Here is an 18,530-nt window from a genome sequence, read left to right as displayed (position 1 = left end):
CAGATGGTTGTGAGCCACCATGTGGTTGCTGGGAATTGAACTCAGGACCTTTGGAAGAGCAGGCAATGCTCTTAACCTCTGAGCCATCTCTCCAGCCCTGTACAATGCTTTTTTAAGGCTGTCCTGGAACTCACTATGTAGACCAGGCTGGCCTCAAACCCATGCACTACTATGCCAAGCTGTCAGTAAACAACATATTAAACCAGAGTTGTGTCAAACACTTTGAGTACAACAATAAGAAAGGTCATAGCAATTCTGACCTCACATTTCCAGTTCAACAACTGAAGAAAAGAGTATCATGGGAGGCACAGGTAGGTAGATCTCTCTGAGTTCAATGCCAGCCTGGTCTACACATTGAGGTCGAGGACAAGCGATCTGGTCTCAAAAATCTAAATCAAAACAAAAACAAAAAGTATAACTAGTAAGGCTGGGGAGATGGCTCAGCTGGTATATGATGCTTACCGTAAATGCAAGCATGAGAATCTGAGTTCAGAATCAGCAATGCTATAAAAGCTGGGTGTGGTGATGTAGGCCTGTAATCCCAGTGACGGCAGAGACAGGAAGACTCCTGGGGCCTAGACAAACTGGTGAGCTTCAGGGTCAGTGGGGGGAAAGGAGGAAGAAGAGGAGAAGAAGAAAAAAAAAAAGCTGGGCAATGGTGGTGCACACCTCTAATCCCAGAACTCTATCTCTATGAGTTTGAGGCCAGTCTACAGAAAGTTCTAGGACAGCCAGGGCTACATAGTGAAACCCTGTCTGGGAAAAGGGCGTAGAGAGTGAAGACACAAGATGAACTCTGGCCTCCACGAACATGCAGCCTCCCATGACTCACTGCATAAACCAGTGGTGGTGGTATAGCTAATAGCAATAATTATTGTGGCTGATGTAAAGTAAGCTCGTGTGTCCACATCTAGTCCTATTGTAAACATATGGTGGGCCCATACGATAAATTCTAGAAACCCAATAGAGAATATAGCTCAGACTATCCCTATATAACCGAGCTTTGCAATCCTAGCACTTGGACAGTGGATGCAGGAGTTTCAGAAATTTAAGGTCATCCCTGGCAATACAGAGTTCAAAGCCAGCTTGGGCTACCTGAGACCCTGTCTCAAAATATCAAAACAAGGGGCTAGAGAGACTGGTCAGAGTTAAGAACACTTGCTGCTCTTGCAGGAGACCTGCATTCAGTTTCCAGCACCCACATGGTGGCTTACAACCATCTGTAAGCCCAGTTCTAGGGGACCCAACAGGCACACACAGAGAGCACGTGCCTGAATGTATGTAAACACACACACAGAGCAAATGTAAATCTAAAACAATTAACAATAAAAAATAAAGGCGTATTTTTTCTCCCAACTTTACAAAGGACTGTTAAGACTGTGGATATAGCTCAGTGGAAGTGCTCTTGCCTAATATTAAAAGATCTGGGCTTGACTCCCAGTATCACAAAAATAAAAGTTAAAATTTTATGTTTTTAAAACATGGGTGGGGTTACTGTTAATACGCAGAGAGGAGAATGAACACACAGACCTATAGTCCAAGCAACCTCCAGAAACTGATTATCATAGACCAGCACCTTCCCAGGAACAAAGTTTTACCCTATGCGTCCTTAAAAGCCTCTGGTCGTAGTGGAGCATTCCAGCACTCCTAAAGTGAAGAAGTACCTGGGGCTGCCCTTGTCTACACAGAGCGCTCCAGCCCATGCCTAAGAGTCTATTGGGAATTAGGGATCTATTTGTGTAAGTATCTTTGTTCCTGGCCCGCAGTTAGATCTATAGAACATGTTCCTGATCAATGGTAAATACGCAAGGGTTCAGCACACTGGGCAGGGGGTCTTCCTCAATGTAAGAAAGCAAGCAGGGCCGGGCGGTGGCGGCGCACGCCTTTAATCCCAGCACTCGGGAAGCAGAGGCAGGCGGATCTCTGTGAGTTCGAGACCAGCCTGGTCTACAGAGCTAGTTCCAGGACAGGCTCCAAAAGCCACAGAGAAACCCTGTCTTGAAAAACCAAAAAAGAAAAAAAAGAAAGCAAGCAGGGAGAACCACAGAGAACATGCCAGCCAGCAATGTTCCTCCATGGTCTCTCCTTAAGTTCCTGCTCCAAATTCCTGCCTCGAGTTTCTGTACTGTCGAGTTTCATGATGGACTGTAATCTGTAAAATAAAATAAAGCTTTCCCTCATCAAAAAAAGAAAGAAAAAAAAAAAAAAAAGAAAAAAAAAAAGAAAAAAAAGAAAAAGTGTCTTTGCTACCAGCACAGGAAACTTGAGAGTAACTACACTAAGTATCATCAGCTACTTATTCTTCAAATGTCTTTCAGTGACTACTCTGTAGCACTGTACTATGCACTGTCTGGTGATACAATGTGTGTGGAAGACCAACAGGGCTCTAGTACCCAGGGAGGAAAAAAAACCCCAAAACTGAGTCTACAAAGTTGTTAGGAATACTTATAGAAAGTATAAATGTGGTGCTGCAAATGCAAGGGAATGAAAACGTCCTGTGTGCCAGCTGTGTGGCAAAGGCCTGTAATTCCAACACTTGAAGTGGAGGCAGGAGGCCCAGGAGTTCAGGGTCATCCTTGGCTATATAATCAGTTGGAAGCCGGCCTGGACTGTGAGGCCACGTCCAACAAACAAAACAAACCAATTAAACCCCCAGGGGGAAAAGGCCTACTTTCCAAGTGTCCAGGGACAGGCTGAAGACAGGCAGCCAAACAAAAGCAGCGCAAGGTGCCAAGAGCACATCTCCGGCACCACAACCTCAGAGGTAGGCCGCAATACAGAGAAATGGCTCTGGGAAGTAACGGATATAAACACCCTTGACATAACTTTATAGGGAAAGAAACAGAAAGGGGCTAGAGTAAAGAACAGAATGAAATCCATGTGTGCAGTGGGCAATTGATAGTTTTAAGTAGTTGAGTGACACATATTCGTGCTTATTCAGAAATATTTTTACCAGGTATGGTGATGCAGGCTCATAATCCTAGCACTTGGTAGGCCAAGCCAGGTAGATGGCAAGTTTCAATGGCAGCCTGGGCTACAGAGAGAGACCTGCCTCAAAAAAGAACCAAAGAGCCTGTTTCTTGTAGGATTGGGTTTGTATTTAAGTGGTTGTCTTAGTTATTGTTCTACTATTGTGAAGAAACACCAAGACCAACTCAACGTATAAAAGAAAGCATCTGCTGGGTGGTGGTGGCCCACACCTTTGATCCCAGGACTCAGAGATAGACAGATTTCTGTGCATTTGAGGCTAGCCTGGTCTACAGAGGGAGTCCTAGGATAGCTTCCAAAGCTACACAGAGAAACCGTATCTCAAAAAACAAAAAAAGAAAGCATTTAGTTGGGGTCTTGTGTTTTATATGGTGAGTCCATGGCCCTTATCGTGGGACACGGCACTGGAGTCGTAGTTGAAAGCGTAAATCTGACCCACAAGTATGAGGCAGACAGAGCTCTAACTGGAATGGTGTGGGTTTCTAAAACCTCAACGCTCACCTCTCGTGACACACCACTTCTAAGAAGGCCACACCTCTTAATCCTTACCAAATAGTTCAACCAAGCATTCAAACTTAAGAATCTGTGGGAACCATTCGCATTTAACCCACTGCAGTGACAAACTAAACATTTCCAAAATGTATTTTGATATTTTAAAAATTTCTACACTTTTTGAGATAAGGTCTTATGTAGAGCAGGCTGGCTAGCTTTAAACTCACCATGTAGCTAAGGATAACCTTGCCTCCTCCCCCAAACAGGATTTTGGAGCCTGGACAGCTTTGGAGCCTGTCCAGAAACTCACTATGTAGACCAGGCTGGCCTCGAACCCAGAGATCTGCCTGCCTCTGCCTTCCAAGTGCTGGGATTAAAGGTGTGCACAACCAATGCCTGGTGTAACTTTTCATTTTAAGTTAACAAAGACCTATAATTTGTTTTTCCTACTCTCTTTGAATACATTTCACTTGTTAGAGTAAGTCATAAGCAGAACATTTACACAGCTATGAAATTAATGGTTCTTTTAAAAAGTTAATCTTATATGTATGTTTTGCTTGCATGCATGTCTGCATATCACATGTGTGCCTGATGTCCTTGGAGATTAGAAAAGGGTATCAGATCCCCTGGAACTGGAGTGACCATGTAGGTACTAGGAGTCAAATCCAAGTATTTACAAGAACAAGTGTTCTTAATGTTGAACATCTTGCTAGTGCTAGTTCTTTTTTTTTCCATACAAGGTCTTGGGGCATAGTCCAACCCAGCCTAGAAATCAAGCAATCCTATCACATCCTTCTAAGTTTTCTATATAAGAAAATTATTAGAGGGCTGGAGAGATGGCTCAGAGGTTAAGAGCTTCACCTGCTCTACTAAAGGTCCTGAGTTCAATTCCCAGCAACCACATGGTGGCTCACAACCACCTGTAATGGAGTCTGGTGCCCTCTTCTGGCCTGCAGGCATACACACAGACAGAATATTGTATACATAATAAATAAATAAATAAATAAATAAATAAAGAAAGAAAGAAAGAAAGAAAGAAAGAAAATTATTAGAAACTATCTAATTCTGTTATTTTTTTGAGACAGGATTTTGGACTGATGGGTCTGAAACTATCTTCCTGTTTCAGCCTCCCAAAGGCAATGGTTCGCATCATTTTGGAGTCCTAGCATGTATTACCACCCTCAGAATAATCCTCAGGTTTCCAATGGTTCTTACAAATAGAAAAACCAGAATGTACTCCTCTATCTGAGGCAATCTATCACCAATCCAACCACTTACCCTGTGGGCAGACATTCTTCTAATCTTTTGTATTGGTAGCCAGAATTAGGGTTGATCTGACCCCCTGGGGTGCACGCTGTGGCTTGGATAGTTAGCTGATGGCAGGCACATTTGGATCTGTAAAGAGAAAAGCGTGTCAACAGAGCCATGACTATGAGATACATGAAGGACGGCAGCTGGACACGGCGATGCACATCTGTAATCCACCATTTGAGACATGGGGGTAGGAGGGTCAGGAGATAATTATCCTCAGTTACATGAGTTCTGGGCCAGCCTGAGCTACATGAGACTGTCTTATAGCAAAACTGAGTCCAGAGTCCATAACTTAAAATCTCCTAGAAGCAGCCACTTGCCTCATGCCAGGCTCTGCTATGCCCAAGGTGCCCATGTGTGACAAGGAGGTGTACTTGCTGAGTGAGTGACCTTGCTGGCAAGGATTGCCTGAAATGTGAGACAGGAAGAAAGGCCCTAACATCCACAGGTCATGCTGAGCATGAAGAAGCCAGGAGAAGCTAAAAGCCACTTTTAAGCAGACCTTGGTTATGGAAACCCTCTGACCAGGGACATTCGAGGTCTCACCCTCAGTCACTAGGGACTCCCAGAAGTCCTTCATGCTCTGAGTAAAAACCAAACAACAACCAAGGATGAAGATAAGGTAAAAGGTATTGCGATTTCAGTTTTTGTTTAGGAAAAAGAGGAAGACACAGAAAGTGTAGAGTAGATAGAGAGGATCAAAGACTGCACAAAGGGACCAACGTTTAAGAAAAGGAGAGACAAAAGCAGAGCAAGTAGGGACAGGAACAGAGAAAGAAAGAACATTCCCAGGGTTACAGGAGGCCGCATCAGACTTCGGCCTCCTTACCTCAATACTTTCTTCTCTGTTACTTATAAAAAGACCTCACTATGTAGCCCAACCTTCAGAGTTGTTATAAAGCCCAGGCTGGCCCACAATTCAAGATGCTCCTGCCTCAGCTTCTCAAATACCAAAATTACAGGTATGTGCCACCACACTCAGTTTCTATATCATAACTCTCATGGTGGCCTTAGCAGAACTGTAGCTGAAATAGGAAGGAAAGGGAGATAGGAAAGCAATATAAAGAAAAAAAGAAAAGAAAAAAGAAGGCAAGTGTAATAAAGCTGGAGGCAGAAAGAGCAAACCCTATACACTCCAACTCACTTATCCCGACACCCATCCTTGCAGTCACAGCCAACCAGGAATTCAGGGCCCGTGTTAATGAAAACACCCTTGCCAGGGATGCGCTCCTTGCTGTAGGCCACCTGGGGTGGGGGAGTGGTGTCAATCTCATTAACACAGGACAGGGGAACATCTTCCTTGCCATAGGTGATGTCCAAAATATAGTAAAAAGGCTTAAAGGGCTGAAACTTTCTGTCGACAAGAACATATGGATCCAAACAGAACATCTCCAGGAATAGGAAGTCACAGCCAGTCTCAAAAAGGTAGCGTTCTATCTCCTGCATTGTCCGAAGGCAGAGACCACAGGGTGTCTTATAGATAACATGAAAGCCCATCTTGCGGTTAACTCTTCGGCGGGCTGTCATCCTCCGGAAGTCATACAGCAGTGGTACTAACAGGGGGTTCTTGCCCCGGTACTGTTCATTCCTCATGGGTCTGATCCGGGACAGACAAGTGTGACTGCAAACATGAGGTAAGTAGAAAAGCTTCTCCATGGGGGCTCGGTAGGAAGGCTCAGCCGGTGCCCGCTCTAACATCCCATGGAAGGCTGGAGGAGCTGCAGGTGCTGGGGCAGATGTTACTGAGGCCAAAGGTGATCTGCAAATTAAATGCGAAATATCAGATCATAAGATAACAGGCTAGAAGATAACAGGACTCTCTGCCATATAATCATCCTTCCTCCACCTGGCTAAGCCACCTCTCTCATCTTTCATAGAGTGCTTTTTTTTTTTTTTTTTGAGACAGGGTATCATCATGTGGCCCAGGGTATCCTGCAGCTCCCAATCTTCTGCTCTACCCATCTAAGAGCTGGGATTACAGGTGTGTGCCAATTCACCCGGACAGCTGTGCTCTGGATGCTAAAGATTAATGTCAGATCCTTTCTCTTGGCAAACAAACCTAGACAACGAAACCCCCTGCCTATTCTTCACGGACAGATCACGTCTCTAGTTCAACAGGACTTTCCCTAATGAACATCTGTGTCACAGAGTAGAGTCTAGTCCTTTACCAAAGCATCTGTGTTTTATATCCTAAACATTCTTGCTATTCCTAGGAGTCAAGGAAAGATGATGGTAACACACTCAACAAGTTTTAGTGACAGTGTGTTTCTCAGGCATGGGGTTTCTAATTTAACTATTCTTTTTTTTTTTTTTCAAGACGGGCTTCTCTGTGTAACAGCTCTGGCTGTCCTGGTTGTAGCTTTGTAGACCAGGTTGGCTTTGAACTCACAGAGATCCACTTGCCTCTGCTTCCCAGATGTTGGGATTAAAGGCATGTGCTGCCACCAGCTGGCTTAATTTAACTATTCTTTTCAAGTCCAAGTTTCTCCCTTCAGGACCCTGTATAGTAGTCCATGTTGTCAAGCTGCCTACAGTGTCTGAGGTTTCCTTACCTGTATGTCTGGTTAATCCCAAGTTTCCCAGCAGGTACATTTTCACTGAGTGTGGGTGAAGTAGGGGAGGAATGGCCAGAGCCCACAGATCCTGGCCGAAATGACGTGCTCTTTTTGGCCACTTGCTTCCGTGACTGAGCAAGTTGGCTTTCTAAGCTTCTAGGGAGGTTGAAAAGAGAACACACAGTTAAGGATTCAGAAGTTATGTATGGGAGGGAAAAATATTCAAAGTAAAAAGGAGGATGAGCACTCACTCAGTGTCACCTGCTTGTGGGGATAGAGGAGGGGCAAGGGGTGGGGCAGGTGGGGCAGGTGGGGCAAGTGGGGCAGGTGGGGCAGGTGGAGCTATGGGCTGTGGGGGCTCCAGGGGCTTGAACTGGGTTCCAGTGCCAGTTAGATCTTGTGTATACTGAACAACAGGACCTTTGCTCCTCACAGCACCTACAGGAAAAACAAAAATTACAATTAGGAGGATAACAGCTGTGTCAGATATCCTTATCACACTCTATCAACTAATGCAATATAAAAATGCAGCAAAGAAATGCAGAGGTGGCTCAGGGATACAAACACGAGGGCCTGTATTCAAATCTTCAGACCTATGTAAAGCTAGGCATAGTAGCATGTGTCTATAATCCCAGTGCTCCTGCAGGGAAATGGGAGGTAGAGAACATGGAATTGCCCTAGAAGCCTACAGGGCAGACAGCCTTGCAGATGCCCCAAATAAACAGAACTTGCCTCAAACAAAGGAAGATGAGGCCTTACGGTTTCTTTGTGTAGTCCTGACTGTCCTGGAACTTGCCCTGACGACCAGGCTGGCTTCAAAGTCACAGCCCCACTTGCCTTCGGTGCTGGGATTAAATGCCAAACCTGAGTCCAAACCTGAGCTGTCCTCTAACCACACCTGTATTCACATACAGAAGTGGCACTGGCAATTTTCTAAGTGTTAAGATTGTTTGTTTCATTATTTACACCATAAGGAAGTATACTAGTATATGCTGGTTTTGGGAAAAAATTGTTTTGAGGCATGGTCACATGTAAATACGGCCGGCCTCAAACTATGCAGTCAAAAATGATCTTGAATTCTGAATCTACCTACTTTTGTCTTCCAACTACTTGGAACTGCTTACAGGTGTGCGCCAACCACCTGACCTTATGTGGGTGTTCAGAAGGAATCAGAGCCACAGCAATGTGGAGGCCTCTCCACAAATCCATCACTAATGAAACATCCTGGACACTTATCTCTAGCCAATGAGTTACAAGTATTGTTCTGGTAAATAAGAGGACAGCTGCCATATGTAATCTTTGTTGCAGAATATTTGTTTACATTGTAAAGATATATCTTTGCCAAGGTGACTTCTGACTGGTTTAATAAAGAGCTGAATGGCCAATAGCTAGGCAGGAAGAAGGGTTAGGTGGGACTTCTGGAAAGGACTCTGGGAAGAAGAAAGGGAGCCACAAGCCAGACACAAAGGAAATGGGAGATATGAGATGAAAGAGAGGTAATGCCAAATGGCAAGATACAGATTTAATAATATAAGTTAATTTAAGTTGTAAGAGCTAGTTGAGACAAGCTTACACTAAAGGCCAAGTTTTCATAATTAATAAGTCGTCTCTGTGTTGTTATTTGGGAGCTGGCTGGCAGGACAGAAAAGACTCATTACATCTATTGGCCTGTCTGCCTTGTCTGTTCCTTAGGTACTTTTAGGACATACCCATATTAGGACGGGTTCTGAGTTGTCCCCCTTGCTTCTTCTCCAGTGCAGAGGCTGATGATGTCTTCATACTGAACATGGGCTCCAGGCGTGTAGAGCCTCGATAGATCCACTCACATCTTTTGTCATCCTGGGAGGCAAAGACACAGGTTCAGGGTAGAACCAATCCTCTCTTGTGAATATATGCCACGAGTCACCTCTGATTCCTGGACTTGGCAGTAAGTGGCTTTACCCAATGAAGCCTTCTTTGAAAGAACATTACCAGAAAGAGGATCCTGACTAGGCTGCCATCCACCTCTTCAACTCGAGACTTCCACCACGTGCCTTCCCACTCTGTCTTGATGAGCTGGCCACTCTTGAGAAGTACCATGGGGCGGTTTGGATAGGCAGTGATATATTCCTCTATGAAGTCTCGGCAGGAGCTGTCTTCTATGTCCTCCCATGTCTTTTTCACTATCCAAAGGAAAAAAGCAAAGTTGAGGGCAGAAACATGTCTTGGAAGGGAAGGACAGTTGGCAAGGAACTATTAGACACATTTAAAGTTTTGAGAGAGAAAAAAAAATGCAATCATAACCTCAAGGGAAACAAAACCAAGGCCATCTTAAATATGGAACCCAATGTGCAAATGTATATACAAATTAAGTAAATACTAAGTAAGTCATACACTGCCTAAGCGATTTGCATAAAACAAACGTTGAACTTTCTGGACCTCCCCACTGGCTGGCTGATGTAAACTACTATGAAATAAACCATCAGTCCTTCCCTCTTTTCTGAGGCAGGGTCTCAACACATCACTACCTTTGTTTTTTCTAATCAGTGCTGGTGATCAAGCCTACAGCCTTCCAGATGCAAAGGAGGAGCTCTCCACCACTAAGCTACAGCACATCCTAACAGCTCCATTCTATTCTCCTAAAATCTTACTTCTTTTAAAGATTCGCTCTTTTTACTTTAGGTATGAGTGCTTTGTCTGCATGCATTTCTCTGCATCACATATGTGCAGTCCCCAAAAAGGTCAGAAGAGGGCATTGGGTCTCCTGGAACTGGAATTAGACAGTTGTGCTAGAGCATCAAGTATATTCTTAACTGAGCCATCCTCCAGTCTGACTCAGACACCCAGCACCTACATAAACTAGTGCTGTGGGACAATGGTCTTGTACCCTGTCACTTATATTGTATTAATAAAATGATGATTGGCCAGTAGCCAGGCAGGAAGTAGAGGTGGGGTGACCAGGCAGGAAGTAGAGGCAGGGCAACGGAACAGGAGAATTCTGGGAAGAGGAAAGAGTCAGTCTGCAGTTGTCATCCAGACACAGAGGAAGCGAGATGAGAATGCCTCGCTGATAAAAGGTACCAAGCCACGTGGCTAACACAGACAAGAATTATGGGCTAATGTAAGTTATAAGAGTTATAAGAAGTCTGAGCTAATAGGCCAACCAGTTTACAATTAATGCGGACCTCTGTGTGTTTCTTTGGGACTCAACAGCTGCGGGCCAGGTGGGATCAGAAACCTCCATCAACAGACTAGGTACCATAGCACACACCTGCAACCCTAGTACTGCTGGGGGAAGAGTCAAAGAATATGATGGCCCACAAGCCAGCCAGCCAGCTAGCCAGGTTAACCTAGCCAACTGGTCACGAGTTCAGTGGGACATCCTGTCTCAAAACGTAAGGTGGAAAACAATGTAATAAGAAACCCAACATGAACTTCTGGCATGTGTGTGCGTGCACACACATGTGCACAAATACACACACACAAAATATAGCCATAAATGGTGGCATGAACCTATAATCCCAGCATGTGGGAGATGGAGGCAGTAGGATTAGAAGTTTGAGAAAAGCCTTGGCTATACAGGGATTTCAAAGGCAGTTGGACTCCAGGAGACAGAGCTCGGCAGGTAGAGCACTTGCCATGCAAATACGATGATCAGAGTTCAGATTCACAGAATCCATGTAAAAGCTGAGCTGGTGTGGTGACTGCCTATAATCCTAACATTTGGGCAGAAATAGGATATCCTCAAAGCAACCTGCTAGCTGGAATTGGCAAGTTTAGCCAATAACCATGCCTCAATAAAGAATAAGCAAAGTAGACAGCAACAGTGGAAGGCATCCAACGTCAACTTTGGCCTACAGACATGTGAACATGCAAACATAAAGTTTAAAACTCAAAAACAAAAGACTCTGGAATATGCTTATTTCCATGCTAACAATGATTATCAGAAATGTATTCTTCACCTTAACACCTATGTGAAAAAGACATGGTGGCCTGGAACTCCAGCATTAGGGAGTAGGTACAGGTATATCCTGGGAGCTCTCTGGCCAGCCAGCCTAGCCAAAATGGTTTCTGTTTCAGTGCGAGATCGTATTTCAAGACAATAAGGGAGAGAGTAACAGAAGACATCAGACGTCCTCACACCTGGCCTCAATGGATGAGTGCACAGGCACTGCACAGAGAGATTAAAAATAAGTAAAGTGTGGACGGGAGAGGCAAGTGGATTGTTGTACATTCAGGGCTACCTGGTCTATGATAGACAGTTCTAGGACAGTCAGGACTACACAGAGAAACCGTGCCTCAAAAAATAAGCAAAATAAAAAATTATAAAGGCCAGGCAGTGGTGGCACACGCCTTTAATCCCAGCACTTGGGAGGCAGAGGCAGGTGAATCTCTGTGAGTTCGAGGCCAGCCTGGTCTACAGGAGCTAGTTCCAGGACAGACACAAAAGCTACAGAGAAACCCTGTCTCGAAAAAACCAAAATAAATAAATAAAGGCTGGGGAGATAGCACAGTGGGTAATGTGCCCAATTCATAACCATGAAGATCTGAGTTTAACCCCTAGGATATACATAAAAAACATGCCACGGGCGTGTGTACTTGAAATGCCAGTGACAATCCAATTCCCAGCACTCCTCTGACAGCTTAGAACCAGTTTTAACTCCAGTCCCAGAGGATTCAAATGCATGTAGTCAAATATATGCAAGCAAAACACTCATACAAATAAAATAAGACATTAACAAGACAACCAAAGAAGGAAACAGCCCCTTAGGAGTAACACCCAAATTTGCCCTCTGGCCTGCGCATATGTGCATGTGTGCACACAGCTGTAACATGAAACACCATGTAGACAACACTAACAGAAGTATGAAACACGACAGCAGCCTTCTTTAACCTAACACCTTAGAAATGAAATCAAAGCACATCTGTCAGATGCTAATGGAAGCCAGAATCTTCTAGTGCCCACTCCGGCTATATCCAACAATGTTGTATCTGCAAACAAACTGCAACACCAAAACAAAATTCAGACTTTTCAGGTGACCATTTTAAGAAAGACAAAGTAGAAGAGAAAATTAGAGTTGAGGAAGAGTACCGGAACACTTACGTGGTCGACAAATGGGATACAGTTCTGACTGAGTGACATAGGAGGCATAACCATCATCAAAGAAAATCAGAAATCTGCAGGGGAAATGGAAACGACAAAAAGATGTGGGGTTATAGAATATTTTATAATACTATCTATTCTCTGAATCACAAACCTTCCAGTCTGTTTTTATTTCTACCCGTAGGTTTTCCCTTATATCAACCATCTCCCCCTTTTCTGAAATATTTCTTTCTTCTGGGCATGGTGGCACAACCTTAATCTCAGCACTCAGGAGGTAGAGGAAAGAGGATCCTTCTAAATTTCAGGACACTTTGTCTGAATAGAGAGTTACAGGTCAGCCAGGATTGCATGATACATTTTTTCCAATCCCAGCACTCAAGAGACAGTAGCAGGAAGCTTGTGAATTTGAGAAAATCTAGGATACATAAGAAGTGTGATGGCAGTCTGAGCTATGCACAGAGATGTCTTTAAAAAAAGAGAGAGAGAGACAGACACACACACACACACACACAGAGAGAGAGAGAGAGAGAGAGAGAGAGAGAGAGAGAGAGAGAGAGAGAGAGAGAGAAGAGAAGAGAGCGTGCGCCGGTACGCCTTTAGTCCCAGAATTTGGGGGACAGAGGCAGGTGGACGTCTGTAAATTCAAGGCCAGCCGGGTCTACAAGAACTAAATCCAGGACAGGCTCCAAATCTACAGAGAAAACCTGACTCAAAAACAAAAACAAAAAGAAAGAAACAACAGCCACAACAAAAACAAAAATAAAAAATAAAAAGGAAAAATGAAAAAAAGAAAATATATGACATGGGAAGAAAGGAAGGGTTTCTGATTACACAGGAGCTGGCAGTGAAATCTTGCCCATGGTTATGAATAGTGGGGTGCTGTGCTCCTAGCTCCCCTACAATCTACAAACCCGCCCAGGTACCTGAGCTTGTTCTTGACGTTGGGGGTCTCAGCTACAATGCCAGCATAAAGCCAGACCTGATTTCCGTCTTTGTATTTGGCCACCACTCGACTGCCCACGAACAGCTTGTCGGCAGGAGGGTGGTAATCGTAGGCAATATGGTTGCCGGACAGCAGACTCTTCCCTTTGTTGTCAAACTTCACTTTGTATTTCTTTCCTAGCCCTGGGTATAAGACAAACAGAATTAAAACAAAACAAATGACAACAACACAACTCTAAGTCCTGGGTGCAATGTAGGAGATGAAAGGAAAGGCTTTGGGAAAAGGATCAGCAATGGAGATCCAGAGGAGACTTTCCTTAGTCCGTCCTCTGGCTTGAACATACCAACAGTCTGGATGGCAATAAGGGTGCCTTTGTGCCACGTCTTGGTCCTCTTCTTGCCCAGAATTCGCATGTTGACTATCAGGTCCCCATCTTTGCTCAGTTCTCCAGACATCTGACCCAAGGTTCCTATGGACACACGGAGTTGTTATAAAGAGTGACGTCATAGGTTAGAGAAAGGAAAGGTCAAGAGGGCAGTACGATAGGATAGGGGTGCAGCTCAGCTGGTGGAGTGCTTACCTAGCATGCACAAAGCCCTGAATTTCAATCTAACTATGACATATACCCAACATAGTATTTCATGCCTAAAACCCCAAGTATTCAGGTAGGGAAAGTAGGAGAATCAGAAGTTTAAGGTCATCCTCAGCAAAATATGAAGCTCAAGTCTAGCCTAGGATACAGAAGACACCATCACAAAGATCGTAGTATAGGAAATAAAGGAAACTGAGGTATTCTGCGACCACTAGACACTTTTGCTGAACCCTTGGACAAAGCAGCAACACAAGACAACTCAACTGTTTATGCTAACAGGAGAAACAGAACGCTGAATACAGAACATCCCCACGTTCACACCTAAAGGTATCCTTCGGCACACCTACCAGCACGTCCTTACTAACAGCAATAGTAACAACAGTTACCAGCCTGAGCCACCACATCAAACAAGCTCAGGCCGACTGTGGACACCTCTCATCTCTGTAGCTACTCCTCAACACCAACCTTTGTGCAGATCCTGGGAACTGCTTTTCTTGTTGACAGCATCCATGAACTTTTGGACATCCTGAGCTGATTTTCTTAAGGCAGCCATAGCTTCACGGAGCTGTAGGAAAACAGAAGGGTTCAGGGATGCAGTTATCAGGAGTTAAGACACAATGAGAAAGCCAGGGACTTAGTGAGACAGAACTTGCTTAACATGTCCAGGGACCCCTGCTTCACATACCTAGTGCTGCAAATAAATAAAATAAAACAGGAAAAAGAATACTGACTATGAAGACTTGTCTTCAACAATCAAAACAGATTCAATTATATTTGGAGGTGCAGGGAGAGGCAACTTCTCAATTTTTCTGCATTCTTGCAATATCTACATGGGGCTTACTACATCATAGATACATTGAAACTAAACGAACTATATGCACAGGCCAAAATTATTCCTAGTTTCAAAAGCTACTTCTATTTTTTTCTTAAAATAGGGCCACCTGAGCCAGGTGGTAATGGCACACACCTTTAACGCCAGCACTAGGAAGGCAGAAGCAGGCATTTCTGAGTCTAAGTCTAGCCTGATCTATAGATTTCAGGACAGCCAGGGCTACACTGAGAAACCCTGTGTCAAAAAAAAACAAAACAACAACAAAAAACAAACAAAAAAGAAAGGGTCGTCTATATTCCAGGCCTGCCAAGAATTTACTAGGTAGCTGAGGATTACCTTGAACTTCTGGTCTTCCTGCCTCCATCTCCCAAGTGCTGGGATTATAGGCAGGTACCACAAATCTGATGGTGTAGTACTGGAACTGAACCAAGGCTTCCTGCATGCTAGGGCAAGCACTGTACCAGATGACCAACATTTACAGCCTATGAGTTCATATATATTCTTTTAAACAAGTAACTATGAATTTTTAAAGATAATTTTTAAAAACTTGTTTTAGATTTATTTATGTGTACAAGAGTTTTGCCTGTATTTATGTGTACTACATATGTGCTTGCTGAAGTCAGGACATTAGATCCCCTGGAACTGGAGTGATGGATAGTCATATAAGAGATCATAGGAGCTGGGTGGAGGTGGCGCACACCTTTAATCCCAACACTCAGGAGGCAGAGACAGGTGGATTTTTGTGCGTTTGCGGCCAGCCTGCTCTACAAGATCTAGTTCCAGAAAAACAAAAAACAACAACAACAAAAAAAAACCGGGATCATGGGAGTGATGAATAGTGAACCTAGGTCCTTTGCAAGAGCAGTGAGTGGTTTTTGTTTGTTTGTTGTTATTTTTGGTTGAGACAGGGTCTCTCCATGTAGCTCTGGCTGTCCTAGAACCCACTCTGTAGACCAGGTTGGCCTTGAGCTCACAGAGATCCAGCTACCTCTGCCTCCCTAGTGTTGGGATTAAAAGTGTGTGTCACCACTGTCCGGTGCAGTGAGTGTTCTTAAACAGAGTTATGGTTTATTATTGTTATTGCTATTATTATTACTACTACTAGTAAAGTTTTTGAGACAGAGGCTCACTTTTATAACTCTAACAAGCCTGGAATTCTTTATGTAGATCAGGCTGGCCTCAAATCCATTGAGATCCACCTCTCCGCCTGCCTCTGCCGTCCCAGAGCAGAGATTAAAGGTGTATGGGCTACTATACTCAGAAAACTTTACTGTTTTTAGTTATTACTATTTTGGTTTTTTGAGACAGGGTATTTCTACACAGCCTGGAATTCACTATGTAGACCAAGTTGGCCTTGAACAGAGATCCACCTGCCTCTTGCCACCCCAGTGCTAGGATTAAAAGTATGTCCTACTAGGCCTGGCTTTAATTGGGTTTTATGTCTGTTTGTCTCTGTAAGTGAATGCCACTTGTATATAGGTGCCTGTATACCAAAAAGGGGCACTGACTCCCTTGTAGTTAAGGTACAGGCAGCTGGAAGCCTACCAACATGGTGCTGGGACTGAACTCAAGTCCTCTGCAAGAGCAGTATGCTCTCTTAAACCACTGAGACATTCCTCTTGGCCAATTTCATGTGTCTTAACTTCCTATAACCAACCCAACTAACCTTCTGGTCTTTTGGAGTTCTGCTTCCAGCATCACCTATGGAAGAAAAGAACTTTAATGAGTATACAGATATAGGTACCAGAATTTTCTTTTTTTCTTTTTTCTTCTTTTGGTTTTTCAAGACAAAGTTTCTCTGTAGCTTTGGAGCCTGTCCCAGAACTCACTCTGTAGACCAGGCTGGCCTCAAATTCACAGAGCTCTGTCTGTCTCTGCCTCCTGAGTGCTGGGATTAAAGGCGTGCGCCACCATCACCTGGGAGTACTGGAATTTTCAATGAAGCAAGAACTGAATGAACTCAAATCATAAGTAGAAAAACATTATTGATAAGAGCAATTTAAAAGTCTGGGATGGCTGAGTGGTGGTGGAGAACATCTTTTCTTTCTTTTTTAGGTTTTTGAGAAAGGGTTTCTCTGTAGTTTTGAAGCCTATCCTGAACTTGCTGTTTAGATCAGGCTGGCCTTGAACTCACAGAGATCCACCTGTCTCTGCCTCCTGAGTGCTGGGATTAAAGACCAGTGCCACCGCTGCCCAGCTGTGGAGAACATCTTTAATCCCAGCAGAGGTAGGTGAAGCTCTATGAGTTCAAGGCCAGGCTGATTTACAGATGGAGTTCCAGGACAGCCAATGCGACACAGAGGGATCCTGTTTCAATAAAACAAAACAAGTGTAGGGAAGTAGCTCATTGGCAGAGTACTTACATAACATGGGTAAGGCCCTGGGTTCAATCCCTAGCACCAATAAAACAAATGTTCTAAATAAATAAATATATGAAGATATTGAAGGAAAGCAGGGCCTGGTGTCAAAACATATGAACTCAGCTACTTGAGAGACTGAGGCAAGAACATGAGAGGCTGCTGTGGCTACAAGATAAGAACTAAACCAGCCCGGGCAAGATAATGGAGTATTTAGGCCAGGCTAGTTTACATGGTGAGTTACACACCAACCAAGAACACATATGAATAAAAAAACCAAACCAAAAGTCTAAGACTAAAGAGCAGACTCTGTGATTAAAGGGAACAACTCTCTTTCAGAGGACCCACTTTGGACCGTAGCACCCACATCAGCAGTTACAACCACTTATCACCACATCTCAGATCCGGTGACCTTTCCTGAGCTGCGTCCGGTTATACTCATATTTATATATTCATACACACATAGACAGACACATTTTTTCTTGTTTTGTTTTTCGAGATAGGGTTTGACATTTTTTTAACACATAGTTAAAAAGAATAAAAATAAATCTCTAAAAGGCAAAACCCACTTTTAAACCCCCAAACCAATCAAACAAATAAGTAAACAGCGGGTGGGGCCACATTTTCTGGTAATATAGATGATGAGTCCCTGGGCTCAATTCCCAGTAGGAGACAGGGTAGTGAAAGGAGTCTAGAGAGAAAAGCAGTAAGCTCCTGCCAGTGCTTCCCTCTAGATGAAGCATAGAGACGGGTGGAGGTCTACAACACTCAAGGTATTCATCATCTATTTGAATTTTTCTTTCTTTTTTTTTTTTTTTTTGAGACAGGTTTTGTCTGTGTAGCCCTGGTTGTCCTCAAACTCACAGAGACCCACCTGCCTCTGTCTCCCAAGTGCAGGAATTAAGGGTGTGCGCCACTATACCCCAGCCAAAAAACCAAATTCTTAATTAAGGTCCAATCCATGTGCATGTAATTCAGTGAATTTTAGTCCATTGATTAGACTGAGACACTATCATGCTGTACTTACTTTCAAAACATTCTCATCAGTCCAAAAGGAAACTTCATGCTCATTACCCATCATTCCTTTCCTCCACTTCCCCAGCCCCAGTCAACCAGAAATCTATAGTCTGTCTCCATGGATTTGCCTGTTTTAGACATTTCATATAAATGAGTCCTATAACATCTGTGGTCTACACAGGTCCCTCTCTTGTAGAACATGTCGGTACAATTTCATAGCTGAATAGCACCTCACTGTAAGCAGATACCTTGTATTCAGTTTACCATTCCTCAACTCACCTGCTTCTACTCTTTTTAGCAACCATGAATAATGCTAAAATAAATGTTTGTACGCTTTTTTTGTTTTTTGAGAGTGAGGCT

At 43.7% G+C, this 18,530-nt stretch overlaps 1 protein-coding gene across 3 annotated transcripts in view; it reads right to left on the bottom strand.

Moving 5' to 3' along the window:
• Positions 1–18,530, bottom strand: part of Setdb1 (SET domain bifurcated 1) — a 35,595-nt gene that overhangs the window by 5,735 nt on the left and 11,330 nt on the right. For 2 of the 3 annotated variants that reach the window (XM_026783938.1, XM_005356977.3), the window contains exons 4-14: positions 16,463–16,497; positions 14,430–14,529; positions 13,716–13,841; positions 13,353–13,554; positions 12,430–12,503; positions 9,318–9,508; positions 9,056–9,185; positions 7,598–7,784; positions 7,344–7,502; positions 5,936–6,550; positions 4,759–4,875 (exon numbers count right to left, since the gene is read on the bottom strand). In XM_026783938.1, coding sequence (XP_026639739.1) covers positions 4,759–4,875; positions 5,936–6,550; positions 7,344–7,502; positions 7,598–7,784; positions 9,056–9,185; positions 9,318–9,508; positions 12,430–12,503; positions 13,353–13,554; positions 13,716–13,841; positions 14,430–14,529; positions 16,463–16,497 — 1,936 coding nt within the window. The remainder of the gene's footprint in view (positions 1–4,758; positions 4,876–5,935; positions 6,551–7,343; positions 7,503–7,597; positions 7,785–9,055; positions 9,186–9,317; positions 9,509–12,429; positions 12,504–13,352; positions 13,555–13,715; positions 13,842–14,429; positions 14,530–16,462; positions 16,498–18,530) is intronic. The other variant, XM_013349852.2, reaches the window with a different exon arrangement.

This window comes from Microtus ochrogaster, chromosome 21, assembly GCF_000317375.1.
Source record: "Microtus ochrogaster isolate Prairie Vole_2 chromosome 21, MicOch1.0, whole genome shotgun sequence".
Lineage (NCBI taxonomy): Eukaryota > Metazoa > Chordata > Mammalia > Rodentia > Cricetidae > Microtus > Microtus ochrogaster.
The sequence above is the reverse complement of the archived record's forward strand: the minus strand, read 5'-3'. Positions and strand labels throughout refer to the sequence as shown.